The 22,712-nt window shown below is 34.4% G+C and overlaps 1 protein-coding gene across 1 annotated transcript; it reads left to right on the top strand.

Moving 5' to 3' along the window:
* The first annotated feature begins 680 nt into the window (after nt 1-680).
* On the top strand, nt 681-1,678 carry LOC123691511. The gene is made up of 2 exons (XM_045635992.1): nt 681-1,079; nt 1,139-1,678. Exons 1-2 carry the CDS (start codon nt 681-683, stop codon nt 1,676-1,678), a joined length of 939 nt encoding a protein of 312 aa, XP_045491948.1.
* Nucleotides 1,679-22,712: the final 21,034 nt, after the last annotated feature.

Here is a 22,712-nt window from a genome sequence, read left to right as displayed (position 1 = left end):
GCCTTCGACAACGCCTGGTGGCCAGCCAGGTGCCAGCCAGGTGCGGTTAAAGTTGGGTGTCCGGGGAACGTAAGGCGGGTGATCAGCAGCTACCTGAGTGGAAGAGGTGTGAAAGTTAGGTATGCGGGTGTGGAAGTGAGTAGAGAGACCAACAAGGGGTGCGTGCAGGGTTCCATAGGTGGGCCGCTCCTGTGGGACCTCTTGCTGGATCCTCTGCTATGGATGTTAGAGGAGATGGATGTGTTTTGTCAGGCTTTTGCCGACGACATTGTGCTAGTGTTTGATGGAGATACTGCTTTAGAAGTAGAGACGAAGGCAAACTGCACATTGAGGAAAATTGACGAATAGGGTGTCAGAAATAAACTAAAATTCGCGCCACACAAGAAATGTGCCCTGTTCTCGACACGAAAATTAAAATTTGACAGGCCACGACTTGTAATGGGGACATCCAATATTTCGAAAGTATTAAGATACTGGGCCTTACTATTGATGGCGGCCTGATATTCAACACCCATGTCGGAAGCGTTTGCAAAAAGGCAATCGCCCGTTATAAGCTATTAGCAAGAGCAGCTAGAGTAAGTTGGGGGCTTAACCCCCAAGTAGTTAAGACTCTATATATCGCAGTTATAGAACCAACTATATTGTATGCATCAGCAGCGTGGGCACCCACAGCGGAAAAGATGGGGGTACAAAAGAGGCTTAACACCGTTCAACGGGGTTTTGCCCAGAAGATCTGCAGAGCATATCGGACTGTCTCCCTGAACTCTGCGATGCTAATGGCTGGGATTCTCCCTCTTGATCTCAGGATACTCGAAGCTTCGAGGCTTTATGAGATCAAGAGGGGTGTGTCGCACCCGGCGGTGTTGAGGGACAGGGAGGTGGAACGAATGGCACCCGCGATTGAGGACCCACATCCGGCAGAGCAGGTAGAGCTGGGGTTCGGCTTGATAGATGAGGACACCTATGCCAACGTGGTTAACAGCCACGTCCACAGGGTCTATAGTATAGACCCTATAGACTCTATACGGACGGCAGCAAGATTTAGGGTCGAGTCGGAGCCGCCCTTTCCGTATGGAAAGGTGAGGCCGAGACAAAGGCCATTTAGCTTGCGTTGCCACCGTATTGTACCGTCTATCAGGCTGAGCTCCTAGCGCTCAGAAGAGCAGTAGACATAGCCTGCAAGAGTAGAGCGGCAAAGGTCAGTGTCCTCAGCGACTCCAGATCGGCGCTCCAGGCGGTTACCCTGAGTTCCCCTCATCCCCTGGCTATGCAAACACGGGCGGCCCTCCGAAAAGCTGCATTGCAGAGGCGGGAGGTCTCCCTGTTTTGGATTAAGGCGCACGCAGGGCTTAAGGGGAACGAACGGGCAGACGAGTTAGCCAAGGAGGCCGCTCTGGGGTTGAGGAGGAAACCGGATTACGATCTGTGTCCTGTTTCATTCGTCAAGAGTATTTTGAGACAGGATACGATCAGCGAATGGGATAGGAGATACGATGTAGGAGGAACGGCCGGAGTCACGAAGCTCTTTTTCCCAAGCGCTGCTGCTGCATACAAGGTAGTCGGGAAAATAGACATCACACACCACACCACACAAGTACTGACTGGTCACGGCGGATTCGCCTTCTGTGGGATTCTGATGAGGATTCTGATTAAATTTTTAACTGTAATAGGACCATAGTATAATTTTCATGATTGTAATCATGTGTAATAGTCGTGTCTTCAGTGCAGTGTCTATTTTATATGATAATAATAACTATCGTGTTTTGTGAAACAATCCAAAGTTGTTTCATTTACTAAAATGTCCTGTATTTCATAAAATATATTATAATAATCATCAAATAATACTTAAGTAAACTATTCGAATAAACAGTAATAGTTATAACAATAAAATGTACGTTACTGTTAAACAATCGAATAACCTAATAATAGATTTTTACAAATGTTCAGTATACAAAACAAATAACACGAATATTAGCGCAACAAGATTTTACTGTTGCCGTCGAAAATATAAATTTACACGAACAATATCGTAAGTGACATTACTGACCAGAGCTTGACCTACACTAGTATAGTAAAATGCATCCAGCTAAATTATAACGAAGCCCTTGGGACTACTTAAATTTTGTTGAAATAACCAGATAGCTGAAAAAATTAGCTTCCATATGCGATATTCAAAGTCTCTGATACTTGTTGTTTAAGGGAGTTATTAAGGAAAAATGGTTTTTTATTTTTCCTGAACATTTACACTTTTACGATTACCGGATTATTCGCGGGGGGCATCGACAGAGAATAAAAACACGAATCAACTTTTGACTTTTTATAAGATTTAAACAATTGTACAGAAAACAATAAAGCAATTATAGTGTTTTGTTTAATAACAACATATTATAATATAAAATGTCATCAATTTCAACTCGTAACATACTCGTAATATGATGGTTATATGCTTTTGTAAAAGCAGAATAAAGATGGAATGAGATCATGTTTAAAGAATAATTCTCCATAACAGTTTACTTGCCTTTGGAAAAAAGGAGTATATTAACGCATGTTAAAATTCGCACGATGTAAAAACAAAACGTAAAACTCTGTTTAATTTAATTTCCATTACTGAAATGTTTAAAGGTACGGTTTTCCATGAAAACTGAAATAAAAAGGGTATACCGTCGAAACAATAATGTGCGATTGTAGTTGCCTTTACAATACGACTCGGCGCCGAGACATGTGGGAGCCGGGGACCTACAGACATAAAGTAAAAATCGGTCCTTTCAAAACATTTCTATGTGAGTTTGAAAATACCGGTACCGCTCTCACAACCGTCCTCGGGTCGACTGTTGCTTTAAATAACCGCCGGAGCCTTTGTAGTCTTCATTGCTTATCGCTTAACATTTAACATTGCGCATACAATTTTAATCCAAATATTAATCATTACTCGAATGATCCCAACGAGATAAACATCATGATTAATGAACACAATATTACGGATATCGAAATCAGTACTATGTTATTACATAGAACAACTAGAACAAAGGAGAATGCCCATGAAAGTATGGACCACAGTATAGTGTTGCGTCAATGCCGGAGTGGTTTTGGAGGGTTCTTCGATATTCAAAAGATTTTTACCAATTGATTTTTTTGTGATAAAAACAGGGGTTTTCAAGATATTGAGAAAAATGTGAAATAACCTCAAAACTTAAATAACCCCGATTTAGTAAGGTTTATCTGTTATTTAGGTAGTATTTTATCGCCCGAAGATTATTTTTCGTTTCAACATATTTAATCTATGCGTAGAGCTTATGCTTTCAGACAAAGTCTACCTGTTCATCGTCTAGTGTAGGTAGGCACCAGAAATCTTCCGGGACGGATTTCAAGAAAACCTAAATATATATTTAAAAAATGCCAATAGAGTTTTTATTCGGTTTACATGTTGTTGTTGTTGTTTGAATCATTTTTTCACTACATATTCGAAGAAAGATAAAAATAAGAAATAACTGGTTACCTAACAAGCTATATGTCATAATAATATTTTTTTATATATATTTCTATTATTTTTAACCGACTTCAAAAAAAAGGAGGAGGTTATCAATTCGGCCGGTATATTTTTTTTTTTTTTTTTTTTTTTTTATGTATGTACACCGATTACTCCGAGGTTTCTGAACCGATTTACGTGATTCTTTTTTTGTTCGATGCGGGATGGTGTCGAATTGGTCCCATAAAAATTTTATTCGGCTAGGCCTAGTAGTTTTTATTTTATGGGCATTTTTGTCTGTACTCGATGACTTAATTTCAATGTAGCAAGTAACTTTGATTCACTTCCCGGTAACCGATTGAGCTGAAATTTTGTATACGAATGTAAATTGGATAGCGATGAAACATTATCATGACATGGAGCTGATCTGATGATGGAATCGGAAGGTGGCCATAGGAACTCAGTAATATATTGACTCAACTTTATCGAGTTTGGGCTCGTTTGATTCGTGTTGAAAAATACACTAAAAAGTATTAAATAAAAATAACTGCGTTAAAAACAACCGACTTCAAAAACGGAAAAGTAAGAAATAAAAAAGATTTGATATTATTAATTACTACATATTATTTTTATGTGCTATTTATTAAATAGGTTTGAAGTCGGTGCCAAACACTAAGCACTTAGTATTAAGCCCATGCACCGACATCAAACCTTTTTAGTAAATAGCACATAAAAATAATATGTAGTAATTAATAATATCAAATCTTTTTTATTTCTTACTTTTCCGTTTTTGAAGTCGGTTGTTTTTAACGCAGTTATTTTTATACTTCACTATCTATGTTAAAACAACCTACAGTGTATAAACAATACCTTAAAAAGTGATTTTATGTTAATTGATTTTTTTGTAATTCAATGTAAACAATAATTGACATTAATACATTTAGCTATTTACCATAGTAAATGTCATAATAGTTACCGCTTGGTTACCGTGGTAACCGGTAATGGATACTAAATCTATGGTAACGGATCTAAACAATTACATGTCTTATTAGATTTTACAAAACATTATCTGATCAAAATATATTTTCCGATAGTAAGAAGGCCTCTAAATTGCCGAGATTTATTTTTAAAGTATTGTTATCTTGATACATGAGAAATTCCTGTACCAAAAATGTGAACGGTAATGGACACTAAATCTATAATAACGGATCTAAACAATTACATGTCTTATTAGATTTTACAAAACATTCCCTGTTCAAAATATATTTTCCGATGGTAAGAAGGCCTCTAAATTGCCGAGATTTTTTTAATAGTATTGTTGTCTTGATGCATGAGAAAAACCAGTACCAAAAATGGGCATTCTCCTTTTGTTGCATGTATGTTATTTACTATAAATGACTATCGTTATTCAATTAAAGTGTAGAAATTATATCTGAAAACGAACATAATGTCCACATTATAATTGTATTGTAAAGTTCTATATTATTTTACTTATGCTTATCAATATACCAGAAGCTTCCAAATAATCAGAAATTGAATCTTAAGTCAGTTTGAACTCGAAACTACTCAGGGCCACACTACAACAGTGAACAGAATATTGGATTCAATAGACCCACCTCAGCTTAAGTGTTTGTGAAATATTTTTGCTATAGCACATTGGGGACATACTAAATGGTCAGGAATAGAATGAAACACGAAACAAAATAAAACTGTTGTTAAAAAAGAATGTATGGAAATTTTTATATCCTCTATTTTAGCTTTAGTGGCATTGTGGTTTGTTCAATTCTTTGAATACTGTATACATACTTTTATGTACAGTGTTCATTGAAAACATTATAATTAAGATAATATAAGTAAAATATCACAGTTATATAACTTATATTATTTTATAGATATCAATGTAAAATCCAATGCCGTAACACAAATAAATTAGGATTTGTTTTCCATTTCCATCTAAAATGATACAAATATATCGCGTCGACAATTCGCCGTATATTTTTAGGCTTTCAATAGATTGATTGCATTTTCCACAGGCGTCATAGCATAGAAAATATTGCGAATGCGTAATTGGATACGCTATGCGTCGCTCGCACTCGACGGCCGGTAGCGCCTGCCGATGACGGCTCGTTGACAAATAATATGACGGATGATGAATACTTATACCTATTGGTTTAAATGCAATATCCTACATCCTTTTATTCGATTGCATTGTGGTCAAACATTTGTATTTGGAAACATACGTCACGTGCCACGTATACGTAGTACCCATAGTACCTAGGTAAAAGATGTGTCACTACAGGAAGAGTACTAGATTGTCTATACTAGACTTTCTTTCAAAGATAAAACCTTACTGTATTCTTTTGTTTCACAACACAACGTCAATGACCGATGCTAACGTCTACCCAAGTTAAACCATAGATATATTATAGCTTTAATTGTTATATTTAAAACCCATTGAATAATTAATATCGATCCACGCTTACGTTCCCTAAGCCGCTTACTTTTTAATCTTCGTGATAGTGCAGTGATAGCGGCTATAATCTTACCGTTCGTAAACACCATTTTTACTGGCTTTACGGAAACTAATTATGAGCCTTTTAACAAAGACACCAATTTGTGTAAGTTAATTCCGTAAGCCCTCGTAGCGAGAACCGTTCCCTAATATTATTATAATATTATATGTCGTTCTTTACCATTTTTATAATGTAGTCAATTATTTGTATGAGTCAAGTATTATGTTACAAAATACATGTAACGCCTGATTGCACCATAATACAACATTTAAAAGTATTTCAGGAACCAAATGAACTCAGAGGCAGAATAGAAGAATAGCATGTAGAATGTTAAACAAGCTAATTCCGATAACGTTAAAGATCCCCAACGTAAAAGCGACAAACAGAATGTTTATTCCTAATTGCTACAGCACTAACAATTGCGAAATAGCCTTTATTTTCCTACATCCCGACAGTTTCATGTTGCATTTTGATTGGTCAACATCGAGACCAGATATAGTTGCTACATAAGCACCTAGCGCCCCGTCTCGTCAAGTTCCAACTAATGAAATCGTAAATCAACAGTGCTGAACATATATCGACAGATTTTCAACTGGAAAACATTTTGCCCTCAAATGCCGTATGTATTCGAGTGCCTGGTTTATAATAAATGAAATTAAAACGTACTGACAAGTCTCTACCGATAACTATTTTGAAATCGTTCATAAACGCTGCCTATTCAATAAACTTATTAATAGGTACCGCATATTCTATTTTTAGTAAAATATTTAAAATATAATATAGAAAGCCGAGCATTCAATTATATCAAAGCGGTTTGAAATACGGAATCTCTGTTAATGAAGTAAAAATACCTAAAAGCTAAATTATGTTAATTACGATGTTTAGAAATGGGGCCTTTATCTTTCTTTAATTAATTATTAAAATAGAAACTGTTGACCGCGTTAAGATTTTAACCCTTATCCTATCTAATTTGTTTCAACAATAATTGTATAATGTAATTTGACACCATGATTTAAAAAATACTTTATCATAACTTATTTTGCTAATAGCATCAGCTCTCTTCCTTTCCACCACTTATGTAATTAATGTCCATATATCATGTGACCTAGTTTGCCTGTCTCATTGGTGCAGTGCTTAACAACTTTGCATGTTTAGAAAGGTTCCCGATTGGAGTCAGGGGTCATGCCTTAAAAAATATGGTTAAGAATTATAAAACCAACGATGCTGATGATGTTTCTCTAGCCGCTTCAATGAGGGTTAGGTTAGTTAGGTCTTCTTCAAAATGTATGGCTACTTTATTATTACATTATTAAGTAAATAATGAAAAATAGCATCTGGCTGGCATCATCAAGCCTTTTCACAAATTTAACGCGATAGGACAATTGTTCATTATGAAGAATACCCTGTACAAATGAAGCGTATTTAAAACATTGCATTGTAAGGAAAAACTTGCATATGCATATTAAAACGACTAGTGAAATATACATATGAAAACAACAAATATGTACTTAAAACATTTACTTTTTATGTATTACTAGCGGTCAGCCCCGGCTTCGCCCGTGGTACATATTCACGTTTTCTCTACATAAGAACCATCCTCGAAATTCAAGGAATATTATAAAAAAAGAATTAACGAAATCGGTTAAGCCGTTCTCAAGTTATGCGCTTACCAACACATTTTGGGATTCATTTTTATATTATAGATTTTAACTATTTAGCTTTCTGTATATGAATTGTCTTTGCCAACAATCATTCCAGACACCCAAGCCTGAAGTATAAAATAGATATATATAAAAAGTCAATGATGTACATTTCCCTTTTAATATATTTAGCAAATGCAATATGTAGGGTCAGTGGTAAAACCTAGTTATATTGGATTGCTCTCGATTCACATGCGTCCCAGCGCTGTCGGCACACGGCACTACATCAAAAACGATGCACTTCAACTAATTGCATTCGCTATTGATGCTAACTTATACGCGGGGTCAATGAATCCTCACAGCGATGAGCCTACATTAGCAAATTATTTGTGATTATTCTAATCGGACTAATACGATCGGGTGATATTCAGTAATGCAATACGTAGCCAATTCGACTACGTTTGTGGATAAGTAAGTAAACCACGATCGAATCATAATCCTCACTCAACAATTGCTTTAAATTTCATTCGGAAAATTGGGTCATGTTTACACTGTGAAGTCTTAAAGAATTCTATCCAAGACTAATGATTCTAAAACCTTTTTCGACTTATCAGATTTGTAAATATTCAAATCCTCAGAACTTTATCCATCGAAAACATGAAAAATAATAAGAACATATTTTAAAAAATACACATAATAAATAAATACCAACACAAGTAATATCAATACATACAATACCGTAAAGATAATAAAATATGAAGCTCACAGTGGAAGTGGCGACAAATACACATATTTTTTTTAATTTGCGCCCACTTTCCAAATTGTTCAAATTCCTTTTGTACAAGGTTTCGGTGCCAACACCAATATTTTGCGTCTCTCTTCTGTGCTTACATTGAAACGCTGCAAAAAATCTGTTAAAAGTCATATCTTATGTAAAATGTTTAATCAAATGAAGACTATTTATAATTATAATTAATAAAATCATCACAACGAGAATATTAGATATATGTTTTAAATTTAATAAATATAATCTGAAATATTGTTTCAATGAATTGGTAAAATGTAGTGAAATAAATTAAAATAATATAAACTAAACGTCGGCACAATCACGTGATTAAACAAGTACCTTGGTATCTAGCTATCCACTAAACTTTATAATACAAATTAATACCTATAAATGTTTTAACGCTTATACCAGATAAAGTACAACGTGTAATTTTTACCTGTCCCTGTAATTACTCAGGTGATACTTAGGTATCCAACGACCTATAAAAACAAAGAGCCTGCCACGGTACAAAGAGGGTCTGATATACAATTATATATTAATGTTAGCGACGCCATTCCCTCGCTAGTTTTGGCAAAGATGCAATTTCATTTGAATATTGTGCAAGTCGACTGTTATCCCGCGTTATCGTTCTAACTGAGCACTTTAAATACAAAGTGCTCATAAAAGTAGTATCTTAAACATTAATATGGAAATAGCGTTAATTGATATAGAAAATGCTAGGCAAGTAGGCTTTTTAGTAGTAGCTGTATTGCAATAATGGCAAATGTCGTATGTTCGAGGGAGCAATTAAAAGGAAATTTCGTCGAGAAGAACGCGGGTTAAGCGTGGAGCTCTCCCATTCTGGGTGTAAGTGCGCCTCTTGTCACCGTGTCTACACGATTTATACTCGCGTATTACATGTCATTCGACATGTTACTGTACCTTTGTCAAGGAGCTACGAAATTCTCAGGACAGACAGGAAGAAATAGAACGTTATAATATTAAAGTTCAAAACATGCAAATTGTACGTAAAAATATCATGTTTTTTATACGATATATGAGTATGATAAAGCAACTAAAGAATTATTGAAAAAAGTGTTCGCTGTACATAACACGATGTCTTCTTGATATATCTATATCTCGTAGAACTACGCTCTACGCAATGCTACGGGTGCTTACTACGGTCAATGCACATGATAATTAACGAGAAAAAAACCAAGATTATTATATTTTATCATACAAATAGTAAAGTAAATATTCGTAACTAATTACACAATATGTTATCTTTGGAAATGATAAGTTAAGGGTAACTGAAAAAATTCTTAATAATCACCTATTGGCTGTATCTATTATTATAAAGATGATTATGTTAATTTGTTGCGCATTCGAGCGTTTCAATTCATATAATACTTATAAATTGCACAATATTGCCTCATCCAACTCCAAGTATTATAACATCAATGTGAAACTGTCGTACCTATGAGCGTACCCCTGTCTAATTGTTTCTTGCAACGCGGGTATATTAAGCAGTGAGACAGCGCCAACTTTATGACTTCTTGAATGAGTCGTTAAAATGTCGAATCAATTCGTCGTGAGCACTGAAATTACTCGAACTGAAACGGTGTCGGCAAATAGAACAGGACGTATGCCATATCCAATTATTATATAAAATGTTCTCTCAGGTTCATATTGACTTATATAATATAATAATTTACATATTTTTGTAAGAGATGTATATACGCCGCAACAATCATGAAAAATAAAGTAAACTGTAGTATTTTGTAATCCTATACAACGTTAGGTATTAGACGCAAACTTGTTTTTGTCAACTAAGCCTTTATAACGCGACCCATATAAAATTCCACACGTTGAGACTATTCAGAATGCACTTAGGTGTATTTTTAATCCTTTTAGCTAAGCGTTTCGTATTTTTCCTGGTTGCTAGCCAACATATCCGTCTGTGTAGGTATTTAAAGTATGAAAACGTAGCTTTAGCTTTTATTTCGAGGGAAAAGGAATTAATGAAAACGAGGCGAGGAGTTCGTAAAGAAAAATGTCCCGGCAGTCATGCAGTGTAAAATAATGTTTTCTTTTAGAGCACGATTCGTTCCGACCGCAAATTTTAAACTAATTCAAACTCTTACTGAAATCGGATATGTTTGCTGTTTCTTTGCGAAATTCCATTACGTTTTTGAGCCCACTTTTGTTGGATTTAATTTCTTATCTGTCAAGTTAAAATACCTAAGTTATTAAACGTGAATCAAACTACGTTAATAAATTGCCGTTCCAATATAACAAACGTTCATTGTTTAATATTATGAATGCATTATATCAAGTTCTTGGAACAGGCTTACGCTAAATTAAAATCTCGCAAATTAAAAGTAAGAAGTTTAAAGCGCACTTTAGGCGCAGTCGCTTAATGTTATTAAACTGCTGATTTATATACACGAGGTGTTGGGTGGGAGCTCTGTACAATTTCCTTTATAAGAGATGTCTTATATTTTATTAAATACTTACATAATGAGAGATAGTAGGTTAATAACGTTAATATTTACTTACCTACATGATCAATGTTGAAAATGTTACAATATTTTAATAAAATTAAGTCCTATATTTAGTGTTCTAGTTATAAATTATAATAAGTAGCCTAGTATTAGGAAAACGTTTATAAAGGTTGAATACATTTTACAAATATTGGCTGCAACAGGACACTTAAAATAAATATGGAAAACTGATCAAGATAAATGTATACAATGTGTTTTGACCTTGTTTTGACACACTCATCTTCCATCATTATTAAAATAAACGTTTCGAGTCTGCCCGTGACTGAAGTTGTTTTTCGGTTTTCGAAATGTCTGATTTATTGAATAAATATAATATAAAACGGAGGCATTCGCAGTATAAATTAAACAATTAAATATAAATACAACAATCTCATCCGCGGTATCATATCAAAGAAAGAAAGTACTAACGTGCAACGCGTGGTCCGACGGCCTGAATAACTTCAAAGCCCCGTGCTATAGTTATTTAAAATTCATTCTGATGTCCAATATGAAATAGTTAAACTCTTTATTCACAGTATTAATTGAAATCTTTAGCAATACTTGAATAGAATTGGCTTATTCAATACAGATCTCAATCAATACGTACGATTATACAGATAAATAATGTATATCAATTTACAGTTGTTATTATTATTAAAGTACTAACTGGCTGTAAAACAACACTCAAACATAACATCTACTCTGTGGCCGATACTCGCGGCGTTATAGTTCATAAGAACGAGCTAGCTCTGTGGAGCGGCGTGCCGTATCTATCATCTCGCTCGCAAACACGCCGTTACCTCGGCTTATTTTATTAGGGGTCCGATGTGGCGCTAACCACTAACGCGATATGCTAATATGATTTCAAAATTTTTCTAGCTATGTTGGCTGTAACGCTGAACTACGAGCGACAAATGAAAATATACCACATTGTAGCACAGTTTGATTTACGATGGACGACAATAAAATCATTTTGATACGATATCAGACTTTTCATAAACACTCGACAAACAATAGGTGCGATAGACAGCGTGTGAGTGACCAGCTTAAAGATATATATTAGTAAAAAAAGTACAATACTACTTTATACGTTGTGTCACGTACTATGAAAAGCATTTAGATTCTCATTTATCGTATTATTCGCAAACAATAACAGTGTACTTAATACGGTAGCGTACACGACAGTTTCAGGGATTAGTGCTGATGACCTAAGTAGATCGTTTCAAACCGCACGCTTGTCCTACACTGCATCAATCGATGTCATTTTGTTGATATTTATTATTATACTACCCTAGACGCAACGGAGTAAACTTGATGACCCTTTGAAGTGGAAAATACCTTTTTGGTTTTTGGAAATAAGAGGCTTTTTTTTTGTCTTGATGCCAAAAAAAATCAATCAAACAGGTCAAAATATTTGTTCAGAGAAATCTCTATTTTCGGGCTATTTTAACCGACATTCCAAAACGACAATTTTTCTCAATTAATTCCACTTGTTGTTGCAAGAATGCTAAAATTCAAATTAAATTAATTGATAATGAATAAACTGTTTAAAAAGAAATCATGAACTAGCTTAGTCTCTCCTATAAAATCATATAAAGTACTCCGTGCTTACAATTTTTGACTTATAGTGCCCTGGGGTGTACATATTTTTCTTTGTTCTCCTTGCCTTATTATTCTAGGGTTGTCACGCAGGAAGCATAACATAAAATTCTGACATTGACGTACAACAACAGAGTATTGTTTAATAATATAATATAAACGATTAGAATATAATATTTATATTTTATCGAGATATACATAAATGCAGTAGAGCATAGAGCAGTGGTGGCTCAGTGGTGAGACCTCGGACTTCGAATCGATAAGTCCGGGGTTCGAGACCAGGCGAGCGCGCAGGAATTAAATTGATTTTTCAATTTATCTGCGCATGTTGTAACATCACCACTGCTCGAACGATGAAGGAAAACATCGTGAGGAAACCGACATGTCGAAGAATTAAAAAGTTCGACGACATGTGTCATCCGCCAACACGCACTTGGCCAGCGCGGTGGATTATGGCCTGTACCCTCATAGGAGGACTGTGTCCCAGCAGTGGGAACGTTTATGGGCTGATGATGATGATGACATAAATGCAAACAATGGTAAAAAAGCATCATAAACTTCCAAATCTCGTAACATACAGTGGAAACTTCCTATTTCTCTCGAACAATATCGACATTTTCCAAATAAAATGCTACTAAAGTTGCAGTCTAGATACAATAGGTACATCGTGTATCGTTAGATCAGCAATTAAGCAACGGCGTGGTTCAACCCTACTGCGAGCGATTGCGATCAACAGTGACTCCGTGAAAATGAGAACGGGCGGCCAGGGACCGACTAAAGATAAAACTTTCACTTTTTTCGCGTTTCTCTGCGGTCACATTTGAGGCAACACAAGCAATGTCTCTATTTCATTTTATAGCAACAACATCCTGAATTCACTGAGGATTTACATGTCTCGGATTATCGTTCTTATAAAATTAGCGAAATTAACATAAAAGAATCAGAATTCTTTTGTAAAAGTGATTCTTTATAAAAGCTCTTAGTTGTAAGAATACAAATTATGCAGTGCTATAAAGAGCGGTTAAATGAATTCAGCAGCAAACAAATAAATTCTTGCCTGCATTCGAATAATTCCGATAGTCGATACCGAAGCAATTTTCCCGCTTGACCTAAGACGTCTCAAGGTGATAAGTAGCGAGAGCTTTTCTAGAACGAATAGTTTACTGCGCGGCACTAGTTTTATTTACGACGGGAGCAATATCTGAAGAAGGCAGCGGTGGGTATACTAATATCGGTCGTGTGGGAGCAGCCGATAGCCGCTCGATAGAATAATATGACAGGAGCGCGACCGGTCGGCCGGCACGTAGGCAATAAGCCGCTGGCATAGCGCCGGCAGGCCGCTCGAAAAATAAGATCACACTCGGACGCTGCGACCTCCCGTGCGTGCTCTGATATACGATTGCACGACACACCGTCTGAGTACTAAGCAGCGAGTACATTAGAGATTAAAATATGCTTGGAAATAAGATTATTTTGAAATCACGAACGATTTCGTTTTTCTTTTTCTACTTAACTAATCCTTTAGAAATATCTTCTGATTTTGATATAGTAAAGTTAGCCGCTATATATATTTTATAATATTTTCAGCACTTCATTAATAATTTTGCAATAGTTTGAAAATAATTTCTTATCTTAATATACGCTCCCTGAAAATACATATATATTATGGCATAATACGGCTAGCCGATTACCAGTACAACATATTCAAAAGGCAAACGTCCCGCCAAGGCGCGCCTTGTTTCATTTTACGATCTTATCGAAATAATCCGATCTCACTTGTTATTTACTGCTGCCTTTCTTCAATTCGAACTCGAACACCCAAATATTGTTACTTCAATATCAACCTTATTTCCTTCTCTATTCGTGATCAAATTGTAAACTTTTCACTACGAGATATGCGGTTCTGTTACTAAATACCACTTTACAAGCAAGCGACCCTAAAGATGTTCAAAACCAATAAGAGATTCAACCTATGACTTTTGCAATATAATTCAAATTCGCCCATGTATATTTCATACATGTAACCTTTTTCTTTAAGTCAAATTCGCAGACATATCTCTGGAGATTGAGAGGAAAATCTAGGTGTTTTATTCCACACGAGACCGCAGTTTTGATGTGAAATCAAGCGTGTTTTGACAATAACCATCTCAATGGGCGGATTATAATCTTTTGAGATATAAACCGCTACGAATTTTATAAATATTGATACTTGGATTATACAAATTAATATAATGTAGCGTGATGTGATCGTATAATAAGATTCCTAAGTAGAAACAATATAATATAAAGCACTGAATATAAATCAAACTTGTACCCAGGTCTAGGTGATAGATAATTAACCAAAAGAACAATAGAAGACAAAAAGAACTAGTCAAACGAGTTATTTCAATACAAATGAACCGATCCGTTGAGCAAGAACTCGATAAGAATAAAGTAAAAAATTGTTCCATTATCATGCCGGTAACGTAACACGGGTAATGAGCTAAGTTCACGGTAACATCTCGTAACTTACATACCAATCGGACTCCAACTTTACTTTTCTCGCAGCCATTGGTAATCATGCCACAAACATTGAAAACAGAAAACTTCTAATCATGTTTGTACCCCAAAGGACGGTGAACTTATTGGATTATTCCATAAGTTTTTAAACTTGAAGAATAATAATCGGGAAAATGAAAGTGATTCCTGCTGCTGATTAAAATATTGGCGGGAGCGACAAGAATACATGTTGGTCTATCATCTCTATCTAATAGAATAGACATGGGGAAGATCTTATTCTAATTGAGCAAAGTTTATGAGTACACTAATAAGCAAATAAATAATAACTAAATAGACAAAAATATAAAAAGATTCATACATTGAAAATAAATATAATATAAGTTAAAAAGTAAGTTAATATAATGTAAACATAAACATTGTGAAAAACTTTTGTGGAAAACTTCAATGTACTTGAATATTACGGATTTATTAGATTTATTACGGAGCAATATAAAAAAGAACATTTTATCCCTTATTCTTCAGACCGAATTTAACAATTCGTTGATTGCGATGGCTATTTTTCTTAACACACGGTGTATTAACGTTTTAATTACCTGAGGGCTAATTATGCGTTATTGTTATTTTTCCTTTGATGTGCAATGGTTATGTTAGGACCACAGAAGGTAGCCATTTGAACCGTTTCTTTTGACGGCGTCTGTCGGGTTGGTAAATGGAATTTGCAAGTAATTTTGTCGCCTACATCGACCCGATGCCCTCCCGCCCTCGTCTTGCTCTCTTGTCTCCGCGTTTCGCTTCCATTACAAATTGTGTTGGAATAAAAATATATTTGTAATGATCTCGAGTTGTAACAACCGAATAATAGAAATTGCAGCTAATAATCTGAGGAGATACATGGAAATCTATTAGTATGTTACTTATAAAAGAATTATTGCTATTTGTAGATGCATAAAATTGGACAAATTATAATATTATGGTCATATTTGAATTGAAAGAATTTAAAAAATTAAGTATGTTTTTTATTCACATTTATTGTTATAAGCAGCGATTCAAAACATATTGAATTTTCTACAAGAACGTTTCACTATAGTAAAATACAGAACTTACCTTATTACATTCCAGTCGTTATCAAGTTCTTATAACATATCTAACAATCAATTAATCGTTCTATATAAATCCACGCTCACGGGAAGAAGTGGGCGTGTAATAGGAAATGTTCCGCATATTGACTCCAGCGACGTTCCCGAGATCTCTAAACAATGACACACACTGCCATGCTGCCACTGACTTCCAGTTTCCTTGCACCAAATTTAGAATCCACACTTTTATTTTAAAAATAAAATTCACTACATGCACGGAGTGTTACATTTTCGTAGCGCGGTTTGCATTTTTTAGACAATTCGTTGTAAAATTTAATGCACATGAATTAAATTTGTACCTAAATAATATTCAATACTATTGAATTTCTTTTAAAAGTGAAGACCATAATATACATACATCATCCATAAACATGTACATTTGATAATAATCGTTATATTAGACGCATGTTTGTGACTTAGCACACTCGACCACAAGAAATAATTCACAAACAATTACATTATTATAAATTGTTTTAAAATACATTTTTCTATATATATTTTTAAACAAATAATTCTGCGATAATACCCAAAAGAAGCCTCTAATACACGAACATAATTTGATGAGGTTGTCAGCACGGAGACGTGTAAAACCGCTAGCTAAGCTTTTGAAAGTTAAAATTGGAAAACGGCTTGCCGCATCAAGAAATACCCTGGGGCAAACTAAGTTTGGGCCCTTTGAAAATAGTATAATATGATACAGGTTATCGACGGCTTTTGAGAACCCTTGTCGTAACTATATTGATTAGCATTTCAGGAGTTGTTATTTTACGGTACCGGCATTAGAACAACATTCAAAGTCAAATAAACTTTATGATTTTGATCGTTCCGTTAGGCTATGTTATTATTTATAATCAACGAACTACTGGAATTTGATTTTATTTGATTTAATACGATTAATTAGTTTGTGCTTTTATTTAAAAGAAAGATTAAACTGGTGAGAAAAGCACTCATAATTCAAAAAAGCACACTTATATAAAAGTAAATTATAAATTAAAAGCAAATTAAGACCATTCCATTCCTTATTGCTTGCATATGCTTCTTACATTACAAGTTTTCTTCATGAGCAACAAGTGAGTAGCAAAAAGAGAAACCAAGCAATTTATAATATGTTCCCTGTGAAATCTTCTTTTTATTAATTGCCACCGGGGTTCGAACCCAGGACCACTCTGATTTAAACGCTCATACAAGTATATATATCTAAAATTTGTAAGTTTATATTTCATAGATACAAAATTGCATATAAAATTCGATTTTTATACTCGAATTTACTATTATTAAAGAGTTAACGCAACTCGTTACCTAATACATATTCTATTGTACGTTTGAAGTGCTCCAAAAGGATTTTCTAGAGAAAACTTTAAATAAGTTTTGGGCGAACTTTGAGATCCCTTTTACGATTGCGAAGAAGGTAAATGTTTATTTAAAGGTTCATAGATTGTATACGACGGAAAAATAAAAAGAAATCCTTTACGAACTTATTAACTTTCAAGTCAACTTGGAGACTTTAGGTAAATTGTATTAAGTTACCAAAGTAACCATATTATGTAACCCTTTAAACTTAATACAAAACTAAGAAGATGAAGTAAATTCCTAATGTGAATATTTATAAAACTCGCATATGACAAAAACGGAGGAAGAATTTAATTTTCTGTAAGTTTCTGGACACAAATTATGTCACTATAGTAAGAGCTTTACGAACTTTGCTAATTTTATTTTTCTCTTGAATTAATTTAAGAAATCCAGCAAAGATCCAGGCAGTTATCGAACTCGGTACGTCGGAAACTTTCAGTGCTGTAGTAATATTAGAGATGTCATTCCAAGAAATTCTGACGTTAAGAATGTAGGAGTGTTAATTTCAATTTAACTTCATCTAAATTCTTAGTAATAATGAAGAATTTTAAACTTTAAACAAGTGATAACTGCGTTAAAAACAACCGACTTCAAACTTGCACTTGCAAAATTTACAAATACCTACAGACAAAAATGCTCATAAAATAAAAACTACTGGGCCTATCCGAATAAAATTTTTATGGGACCAATTCGACACCATCCCGCATCGAACAAAAAAAGAATCACGTAAATCGGTTCAGAAACCTCGGAGTAATCGGTGTACATACATAAAAAAAAATATAAAAAAAAATATACCGGCCGAATTGATAACCTCTTCCTTTTTTTTGAAGTCGGTTAAAAGGGGAAGAGCGAGACGTTTTAGTGTTATTATATGTAGCATTTCAATGTAACATTACAACTCGTAAGTATGTTCTTTGTTTTATTATTTTGATACGAAGCGCTACATACATTGTCACTTTGTAATGCAAACACCAAGGTTGGCCATACCTTCCTTACCTTCTCTCAACCGTTCAGATGCTAATAAGTGACATAAGTGAAAAAGAGTAGTGTAAAGCACGAGAGATTTCTTTAATGAATGAATAATGAATTTGTCTTGGGGACTAGTATATCAGTTATAATCAATATTTTTATGTGTTTTGCCCTTTTAATCGGAAACTTATGGGCTCTATAATAATAGGCTTACTGATATAACCTCCTACCCTAAAAACCTGTTAAACATAGGATCAAAAATATTTTATTCAAAACTAAATGCCTGAATCAGTGCCGTGAAGTGTATGTTAGCAAATCGGCGAACGTGTCGTGTAGCTGAGCGACTGCAGGAAGGCTTTAGGACAAGCGACGTGCGACAAAGTTTTTATTTCCCCAGGGACACACCGATCGTAGCGCCGCCCAGGTGCTCCCCGCACCGATGGAAACCTATATTATTTGTTTGAACAACTTTCTGGTCTCAAGTGAGATAAGTAAATTATGTTTATGCCTTGAACGCCCCCACGCATACACTATACGCAACAATTTTTCATTTTTATTCCAATGTAATAATGCATGGACGCGGACCGATGTTTATTGGCCTGGAGAAACGCACGAGTCTTTCATAAAATATAATATATAGGGCAGATTGCAAAATTATACCGGCATAAAGACTTACAGTATTTTATGATCATTCCTTTTATTCTCCTAAACGAATTATGAAATAATTCAGCTTTAGAATAATTTTCCAATCTATTACAGCCGCCATTATTTCAAGTTTTTCAGCGCTCTAATTTATTTTTACTTCTTCGTTGTTTTTGGATTGTCTTAAAATACAAAAGATTTTTGCGAATATAATTATTAAATTAAAAAGCAAAAAATGATGCTTATAAAAAAATATACGGAGATTATTCACCGGTAAGTAATGTTTTTATTTAATTCCAATCTTTTTCATTAACCTTCAATCTTTTTTCCACAAACTAATCCACCTTGACCATTTATAAAATATTCAGATTATTAGATATTACATTATGCGATCGAAAAAAAATACATTTACAACGTACAATACATTGATCATGTGAACGAGCCTTATTTAATAAAGGGAATGTTAAGTAGCAGAAGTTATTGTACTGTTCACACTCTCGTTATAGGTCGGAATTGAATTTGTACCAAGGAGAATGTTTCGAGCAAATGTGCCTGCGAGGCTGATGAATCTAATTTTTGCGTCGAACCGAAGTAACGCGCTTCTTATGAAAATTATGCGCCATTCGAACGCTCCCGGCTAAGTCGAGAAGTTGAAATAAACTGTTTTGTCGTGACTCGCACACCAATCGGACTCATCCATGCGTGTGAATCGATATTAACACACTTTATTGATTTGGGCGAAGAAATATATCGAGAACTTTCAATTCTAACAAAAGAAGATCCGTAAGCATTAGCATAATCGGCATCACCTCACAAATTAAAAAAATATTTATTAACAGCAATCAGTTTATTTATTTCATTTGGAGAACACACAATTACAAACATAATAATATAGCATTATCGTACATTAAGTAGGTTTTTAAATCTAAATTGCACCCTCAACGTCTCACTGTGTACCTACAAAGTAAAGTAATAGTTAGTAAAAGTATTGAAGTTTAGACTCTTAGAGTTCCCTAAATAATTTCCTCAGAAGGATAAATCGAAATCAATCGGACTTAAATAAATAAAATACACACAAAAGAATGCCATCGAACATTTTTCTTTACGTAACTTTGTACAAGAAGTAATAACGGGCGAACATATGAATGAAATTCGCGATTGCACTCACAAGTCGCGTACAATGTAACTGAATCGAGTGAGCTGGTAACGTGAGAAGAGTACATTTATTATGTCGAGTCACGGTGCTCATTTGGGTATTAGAGATAAAATTAAAATTTACGCTTTGCCCAAAGCAATTTGTAACCGCCCGCTTTACTTCAAGCGGAAAATGAGCTTTGGTTTATCCTCTGTTTTACGTTTGCCTTCATTGATGTCTCGGTGTCAGAAGTTCTTAACGTTTCCAATGTCAAAGCTAATCATAATGTTATCCTTCTGAATTTGATTCATACAATTACATAAATCGCGAGTATTTTTAAATCGAGTATCTAAAAATAATATTGATTTTATAGAGTTGGGTTTTTTAAATGCTATATCTTTGTATGTAATACAATTTAGTTGCAAAGTTCATTCCGCGAATTTACACCCGCGGTACCCACCTGGAAATAATTTTCCGGTCCAATCAGCTGTTATTGCATGAAAGAGTTCATCCCTTTATCCATCATCCTCATCCTCACGAACTTACAAATTATAATATTACTGTCGTAGCCCGTAGGATAGAAGAAAGGATAATATTATATGTACAAACATTTTATAGTATTTTAAATCTTTAATCAGACGGATGAACTCACAGACAATAACTTTTTCGTATACAGATACAAGTCAGATAAAAAAATATATAATACCTAAATATAAATAGTATTAAGTTGATTTTACATTCATTAATCAAATGTAACGTTTGACTATGTAAATAAACGTTTGAATCATTAACATTGGTTACTCAAAAGAAAGGAGCAAGAATGAGAAATGGTCGGATAATTTGTCAATGAGGATTCATTGTTATTTGGTTTAGTGTAACCCGCTAGTGAGGCTGATAAATGTCCTTTCAGAGCTTGCCGTCAGTCAAATCGCGGTTGCCTGCCCACAAGATGTATTGTAGACCCTAGGATGGTCCCACCGAAACAATCCCACGTTCATTTAAAATTATCCGTTTAATTAATATCTGTTTATATAATATGAATGAAACCATGCAATTGCTTATCCTTTTCCGCGAAAACAAAGTTTACCGAGAAATATTGATAATATGGCTTTTAACATGGAAATTCATTAATTAATGCTGATTAAAAAAAACAAACATAACGCTATCCAGTTTACAAAATTCATATGAAATGTATCAATTCTGGAAACTTCGTAAGCCATATTACTTTAATCTTCAATTCCGCTTTAATTATTTCGTTTCAACATAAAACTATTCGCTTAGTTTGACGTGGGTTACATTTAATTTCGAAACAGTGTTTTGGTAACGTTTTCGACTTCGGGCTACCGCAGCAAGCATCAGCCGAACAAGAACAAACAAAGTAATTAAACACATCAAACGGAGTGAAATTGAAGCCGCGACAAAGCGCTGACTCGCAGCCCGTGCGAGAATGGGCTCGGACAGTTAGCCATTTACGTATGTTTCTGCCAAGTTTATATTTCTTTAAAATAGCATCGAAATTTGTGATCCAAGGTCTGTTTTCTTTTGATAAATGGTTTTATGTATTGAAAATCTTTATAACTAAATGGATGGATTTGAAAAAAAATAAGATTTTTTCTTGGGTCAAAATTTTTATAATACGTATGTCATTATTAATTACAATGTATTTTTTTATCAAATAGTTTACTCGTCTGTGTAATTTCATGCACTTTTTTTCCTCGAACATTTCCTAACATTTCCACTTTACTATTACTTACTTTAATGTATTTCCAAAAATTTTGGATTTGGATCGCGTCTATGTGCTAGGTTACTTTGATATACGTTTACTGTAACAACTTCCCGGGTCGTATTAAATGAGGGGCATGATAGTCCGGATAGAGACCTAAGTGCTTCCCCTCTCGTCTTTATTACTAAGTTGCAATGTAGACCCGAATATCCTTATGCAATTACGTGCTTAACAAAAGTAAACTTACTTTATGGATCGTAAAATTTGATAAGCATTGGAAACGTTTATTTGAGACTAGCTACTATCCGCGGGTTCTCTCGCGACATATAGGGGATATTGCAATCTGAAACAATACAAATTATGTTCTTTATCTGTTACAACATTCATATTATCAAAAAAAGTTAATTGACCAAAAATATATTTTAACCGTAGTATCACCTCTGTTTCAGTTTTAGTTGTTACCTTCTAAATGATACTAAGTTTGGTTTTTGTTAAATCATACTTTTGCGGGCCACGTAAAAAAATATAAGAGGCTTCTTCTTTTTAACCAGCAGCATTAAGTCCAACATGGCAAAAAGTCGAGCATATTTTTTTTTTTTTGTTATTCTTGGGTACTTATATGTTTTTTTTAATACATAGTTCAATAAAAAAAAACATATAGTTACCTATAGCAAGAATCTGTGTGCTATTTTTTTTTTTATAAAATAACCACAACATGTTACATACAAGAC

This window comes from Colias croceus, chromosome 1 (assembly GCF_905220415.1).
Source record: "Colias croceus chromosome 1, ilColCroc2.1".
In the NCBI taxonomy this organism is placed as follows: domain Eukaryota; kingdom Metazoa; phylum Arthropoda; class Insecta; order Lepidoptera; family Pieridae; genus Colias; species Colias croceus.
This window is presented reverse-complemented; position numbering and strand designations above follow the sequence as displayed.